At 46.3% G+C, this 6,394-nt stretch overlaps 1 protein-coding gene across 3 annotated transcripts; it reads right to left on the bottom strand.

Annotated features, from left to right (window-relative positions):
- Positions 1-543: 543 nt before the first annotated feature.
- Positions 544-5,187, bottom strand: oprm1 (opioid receptor, mu 1). 3 transcript variants are annotated; one of them, XM_078557628.1, is made up of 3 exons: positions 4,991-5,187; positions 2,150-2,502; positions 544-1,070 (listed from the first exon to the last, which is right to left on the bottom strand). In XM_078557628.1, the coding sequence occupies exons 1-3, from the start codon at positions 5,005-5,007 to the stop codon at positions 544-546; spliced, it is 897 nt and encodes a 298-aa protein (XP_078413754.1). In that variant the 5' UTR covers positions 5,008-5,187. The 3 variants fall into 3 exon arrangements, with proteins under 3 accessions (XP_078413754.1, XP_078413755.1, XP_078413756.1); XM_078557629.1 differs by having other exon boundaries at positions 544-1,061; positions 2,132-2,502; positions 4,991-5,076; XM_078557630.1 differs by having other exon boundaries at positions 5,006-5,037.
- Between the last annotated feature and the right edge of the window lie 1,207 nt (positions 5,188-6,394).

The raw sequence follows: 6,394 nt of genomic DNA, 5'->3' as shown, positions 1-6,394 counted from the left end.
TACAATGGGGATTCCATAGTTTACCTCAGACACTTTGACTGGGGAGGTGAAAAAACAGGGGTATCAGCCAGGGTTCCTGTTTCTGATAGATGTCCAGTAGCCAAACTGCCATCCCTTTAGTGGAAATGCTAGCATGAGTACAAACCCAAATGTTTGAAAAGTTTTTCAATATTTGCTGACATACAAACGCCAGATACTTGGATGAGGTACAGGGAAGGGATTCCCACTGGATGCAGATTCACACCCCAGTGTGAATTGCCACTGGCCGAGGAGAGGAGACGGAGAAAATTTGTAGGGTTAGTGTGGGGATGGGGAGGGAATAAATATGAAGGGTTGGGATTTGTGACTCCCAACGACAAGCTATTCTTAGTGAACTGACGAGCAATGACTCCCAGTTCTGGCATCAACCAAATGATGGGCAGTGGCTCAGTTGCCCAGGCGGCTCTCTTCCCCCAGTTAGAGTCCTGTTGTGATTTGGGTGAGTTCTGAGTTGAGGTCCTCTCCCTGGTGCGAGTGGGGTTCCAGGGACATCTGCACGCCTAGTCATACCTGGTGATTAGTCCTGTCGGCTGTGTGGATGGTGGATGGGTGCTCCCGGGTATGGTTTCTAACCCGGTTGGAGCCCTGATACTGAATGGTTGAGGAAGTGGGCACGCAGAACTCCCGGAAACACCGCTTGAAGTTCTCGTCCAGGAAGGCGTACAGGACGGGGTTGAGACAACTGTTGGTGTAGCCCAGGGCAATGCAGAAGTGCCAGGCCACTGCGGCGAAGAGGGTGGATGGGATCTTCACCAGGGCCCTGAGGATGACATAGATGTGGATGGGTGTCCAGCAGATGATGAAGACGGCCACTACCACAAGGACCATCCTGGTGATGCGCCGGAGGTTCCTGTCCTTCTCCTTCGAGCCAGAGAGCATCCGGACACTCTTCAGGCGGAGGATCATCAGGCCATAGCACACCGTGATAATCAGGACCGGCATGACGAAGGCAAAGATGAAGACGCAGATTCTCAGGAGGTTGTCCCAGTACCAGGAAGGGTGCGGGAATTTCAACGTGCAATCTGTTATTCCTAAAACTGGAAGGATGGACAGGGTAAAAACAGAAATAGTTAAATAGTAGATTGTTGGCCAAGTGCATCAATTTTTGCATGAAAGGTCTTGTAGACAAACACGCCAACAATGAGGGACAGGAAAAGTCCCTCTGCTTCATTTCAAAGCCTTCAGCATCACCATATAGAGACCGTAACCCCTCCCGAAACCATGTGCTCTCCTGGGAGAGACAGAAAACTAGATCTTGACACAGGCCAATTCTGGGTGGAAAAATGTCTGGGCAATTGCTCTCTTAAGTCTTAGTCAATTGAAATTAGCCCTGGAGATCACTGGGGCCTTTTGGCACTGAGCTTTTGTATGAGGTCATCTCTGCTCCAACCAGAAATGAGCCCTGTTCTCACTTGAAGGAATTTAGCAAATGGACATCAGCTGTCAGCCTGTTCCAAGGCTTCATTATTCTCTGGAAAAAAAAAACATCTCCTGACATTGAACCTGGACCTGGCTTTATACAACATAAAATTGAGATCCACCCGCTCCTGTCACCGTTGCCCCTAACCTACGTAATTAGAACAAACTGTCGGCTTGAATAAACAACCTTAAAACCGCAATCAGATCACCCCTGAGTCTATGCTTTGTAAAATGTCCTGAATAAGAAAACCAGCTGCTGAGGTGATCTGAGTAATATCAGATCATTTACCAGAGCAACATGTTTGCCCAGGCAATTAAATCATGAAATTAAACACGGAGGCCATTCAGCCCAACACACCTGCACTGATGCCAGATGTGCTTCTGAAGAAAGGATACTGGTGATGGGGTGGGTGGGCAGTTTGAGGCCGGTGGTGGTGGGTGGGGGACTACGGTGTGAAGGTTGTGACTTAGATTGAAATCAAAAGGGATCAATGTTGCTGGGTCAAATGGGGTCATTCCAGTTTGAGTGAACACTCAAATTTCTTATCAAACATAGATAGAGATTTGCTAAAGAAAAGGATTCCAGTGCACATTGATCACAGGCCCTCTTTACAATGAATTTTGGATGGAAGTGACCTTTCTCACCATAGGGAGAGTGCAAACAATACTCTACCTGCTGCCCGGTACTCACCATTGTCGAACCTTGTAGTTGCCATTATCATGACGGGCAGTCCGATGGCCGAGGACAGGATCCAGATGCAGACATTGACAATCTTGGCATTCCGTGGCGTGCGGAAATCCAGAGCCTTGACCGGATGGCAAACTGCGATGTACCGGTCCATGCTCATGGTGGTGAGGGTGAATATACTGGTGAACATGTTGTAGTAGTCGATGGACATGATGACCTTGCACAGCAGCTTCCCAAAGGGCCAGGTCCCCATCAAGTAGTTGACACTTTGGAAAGGCAGTGTGCTGGTGGCCAAGGCATCAGCCAGAGCAAGGTTGAAAATGTAGATGTTGGTGGCTGTTTTCATTTTGGTGTATCTGAAAATCAAGGGAGGTGAAACATGGGTAGTTCAGTACAGGGAGTGACAGGAGATTCCATGGACTTCTGACTTTGTTGATCATTATGTGCAGTCAGAATTCTACAGAACAAAATGCTTTTATACTCTTCCTCCTACTCACCCTTCCCCCTCAATGGGTTAGTACCTAGTACACTCAAGTCACTCACAGCAGGGGTTAGGTACAGAGTGAAACTCCTCATACACTGTCCCATGAAACACTCCCAGGATAAGCATTTATTACAAGGGGAATGAAGTATAATGTGGAAAAATGTGAGGCGATCCACTTTGGCAGGAAGAATAGAAAAGCGGAATATTATTTAAATGAGAAAGAGACTGCAGAATGCTGCAGTATAGAGGGATCTGGGTGTCCTTGTACATGAATCACAAAAAGTTGGCTTGCAGGTATAGCAAGTAATTAGGAAGGCAAATGGAACTTCGGCCTTTATTGTGAGAGGAATGGAGTATACAAGTAGGGAAGTTTTGCTATAACTGTACAGGATATTGGTGAAACCCCACCTAGAATGCTGTGTACAGATTTGGTCTCCTTACTTAAAAAGGGATATACTTGCATTGGAAGCAGATCAGAGAAGGTTCACTAGGCTGATTTCTGGGATGAAGGGATTGCGTCATGAGGAAAGATGGAGCAGGTTGGGCCTATACTCAATGGAGTTTAGAAGAATGAGAGGTGATTGTATTGAAATATGTAAGATAAAAAGGCGGCTTGCCAGGGTAGATGAAGAGAGGATGTTTCCTCCTGTCACCCTTTGTGGAGAACCAGAACTAGGGGCCACAGCTTCAGAAAAAAGAATCTCCCATTTAAGATGGAGATGGGGAGGAATTTCTTCTCTCAGAGGTTTTTTGGTGTTTGGAATTCTCTTCTCCAGAGAGCAGTGGAGACTGGGTCATGTAATATGTTCAAGGCTGAGTTAGACAGGTTTTTGATTGACAAGAGAGTCAGGAAAGTGGAGTTAAGGCCACAATCAGATCAGCCATGATCTTATTGAATGAAGGAGCAGGCATGAAGGGCCGAATGGCCTACTTCTGCTCTGATTTCTTATGTTCTTATGTAGGCATGGCACTAGTTAGAGAAAAAAGAAAGACTTGCATTTATATAGTGCCTTTCATGACCACCGGATGTTCCAAGGCACTTTACAACCAATGAAGTACTTTTGAAGTGTAGTCACTGTTGTAGTATTGGAAATGTGGCAACCAGTTTGCACACAGCAAGCCCCCACAAACAGCAATGTGATAACGACCAGATACCCTGTTTCTGTTTGTGATGTAGATTGAGGGGTAAGTATTGGTCAGCTCACTGGGGTCAGTGATTCTTCTATGTCCACCTGAGAGGGCAGACAGGGCCTCAGTGTAACATCTTATCCAAAAGACAGAAACTCCCTCTGTGACTAACCTTGTAACTTGCCCTGGGAGAGTTTGCTGGGACAAAACCAAGTAAAGCGCCCTCTACACTAACCCATCAAACACAGATTAAGGGTTCTGCAGTATCAAATCAAATCAATTGTCATAGGTTACATGATAGACTTTCAGTTATAGAGTAAGGGAATATCTTGCAGAAAGAATAATGGTGGTGGCGGTGGGGGAGTTATTATTATTATAATGCAAAAAATCCATTTTTACCTGAGTTTGGGGAGAGTGAACATTAAAAACAAGTCTTTCAAATCTTTCCATAGCTTGAGGCTGTGTTCCCCCCTCCACCTTCCTTCAGCACTCGGTGACCTGGTCTGCAGTCTGGCCACCTGAGTGGTGGAGTGTAGTTGGTTGGAAGGAAGTAAGTGTGAGTTTTTATGTAAACATGTCACGGAATAATTATACCCTCTCTCCAGTGGCGGCACTCTATATGCAGGGAGCGGGGTGTGGTAATTATAATGGGCAGAAATTACAGGGGTAGTTCCCTTTGGCAATGTGGAACTTGTAATGGAATTATATGCACAATAAGAATTGATGGTATGATTTGAAAAGGGAGTCTACATTCTACCTGCGCGCCTTTCAGAGACTGCACTCCCGGACCTATCGGTTAGATGGCGCTATTTGAGCACTTAACTCAAGTGGCAAATCAGTCCCACCCAATAAATGCACAAATGTATATTAAATACAGATATTAATCCATTAACATTCAACCAGTGCACAAATATGCAAAAATCAATGTGCAGATTGTGTAATTCATTCCTGCAGCGTTGTGTGTAATTTCTTTTCTTGTTTGTAATCAATGCATGAGTACCTAACATTGAATAAACCATCAAGTGCAAAAAGACAAGGGCAGCAGTTCTAAAGGTTATGCACGCTGTCTTATGTATGAACAAGAATATTGACACTCCATGTCCAGCGATTGCAATGAATGAAGTGAGGCTGGGGAGCGAAGCTGCCCGACTCGGGCCAAATCGGTTGATGCTGGCGAGAGGTTTCACGAGAGATGGAGAGAGAAACAGGGAGTAAGTTGGATTGCACCTTACCTGACAATGACATACATGACCAGGACATTGCCGACCAGCCCCAGTACACAGACAATGGAATAAAGAGCAGTGATGATGATGGCGATAACGATTGAAGAGTAGCTCTTGGTCAGAGAGGTGCTCTCTGTGCCGTTGCATGGGTACGAGGTGGAGTTCAGGCAGAGATAGGACGAATTGGCAGAATCCAGGCTGGAATTCGCAATGGCCAAACTGCTCTTGCAGAGCTGGGATCCGTTGGCAGCTACATCAACGCAAGGCTGGACGAGTAGATCCATTGCAATGGTTTTTTTCTTATATGCAAAAATAAAAAGCGGAGCTTGGAGCAGGAGCACTGAGATTCAAAACTTCAGCAGAAGCCTCCTCAGATGACTAGTGCAGCGCATCTCCTGGCCAGTGAGGTGAAATCCTCTGGGGGGGAATGAAGGTCCTGGGCTAGCAGTGGAGGAAGGGTCACCCCTTTCCACACTATTTGCCAAGTGTTGTTAAACTGGACTCTGTCTGGGCCCCTGGGCAGCCGCTGTCACTGACGGATCCATCTCCTGCTGGCTGAACCTTTTCTGGTCGTGATTCGCCGTTTTATTGGAGAGGGTGACGTCAGCCCACCCCCACCCCCCTCGCTGTGATTGGAGAGTTGGAGCCGGCACCTGCTCCCAGTGTCAGGTAAAGGTGGGCAATAGGGAGCTGCGCTGTCCTTGGTACTGAAAGAGACCCAGGACTGAAATGGACGGACTTGAATCTCGGAACCAAATAGCAATTGAAAAGCAACTGGGTTAACTTTAAAGGCAGAGCGGAGAGAGATGCTGTGGCTTAGGAAAGAGTACAGCCCCAGTCAGCAGCCCAGTCTAATGGTGCATGGAAATTTAGCCCTGTCTAAAGTGGGATTTATTTGTCAAGGAGAGGGCTGGGAGTGGGCGAGGTGGGGCGGCGTGGAGTAGGGGGAGGGGGGGCATGATATAAGGCAACTAATAGAAATTGGCATGAATTTTCAGTTGAAACTAATGCACACAAGTGTTTTCTTATGTTAAACACATCGCCCCATCTTTTGCCCCAGCTGTATAAAAGCCATTCTATGGCAAGCTGATGGTTGGTGTATTCACTGCGTGCCTAGGGAAACCTGAATAGGGAAGTGCGGGAGATGTAACTGTCAGAACAGTAAACATCTGTATAAAGAAAGTGCAGGTGATTGATATTTTGGGGTGAGTAACCCAAATGAGTTTTACAAAGAAATCATGAGAGACGGGCCTTTACATAGCGCCTATCAGGGACTCAGGGCGTTCCAAAGCACTTTACAATCAATTAAGAAATTTTCAAATGTAGTCACTGTTGTAACGTAGGAAATACATCAGCAAACAATAGCAAGTTCCACAAACAGCAACGAGATAATGACCAGATAAGCTGTTTTGA

The sequence above is a fragment of the Cetorhinus maximus genome, chromosome 14 (assembly GCF_964194155.1).
Source record: "Cetorhinus maximus chromosome 14, sCetMax3.hap1.1, whole genome shotgun sequence".
Lineage (NCBI taxonomy): Eukaryota > Metazoa > Chordata > Chondrichthyes > Lamniformes > Cetorhinidae > Cetorhinus > Cetorhinus maximus.
Note: the sequence above shows the minus strand (reverse complement) of the source record. Positions and strands in the feature narration are given on the sequence as shown.

Coding starts and splice junctions, on each gene's coding strand:
- oprm1 (XM_078557629.1), bottom strand. Junction 1,062..2,131: donor TGGTGAGTACCGGGCAGCAG/GTAGAGTATTGT, acceptor TAGGAATAACAG/ATTGCACGTTGAAATTCCCG.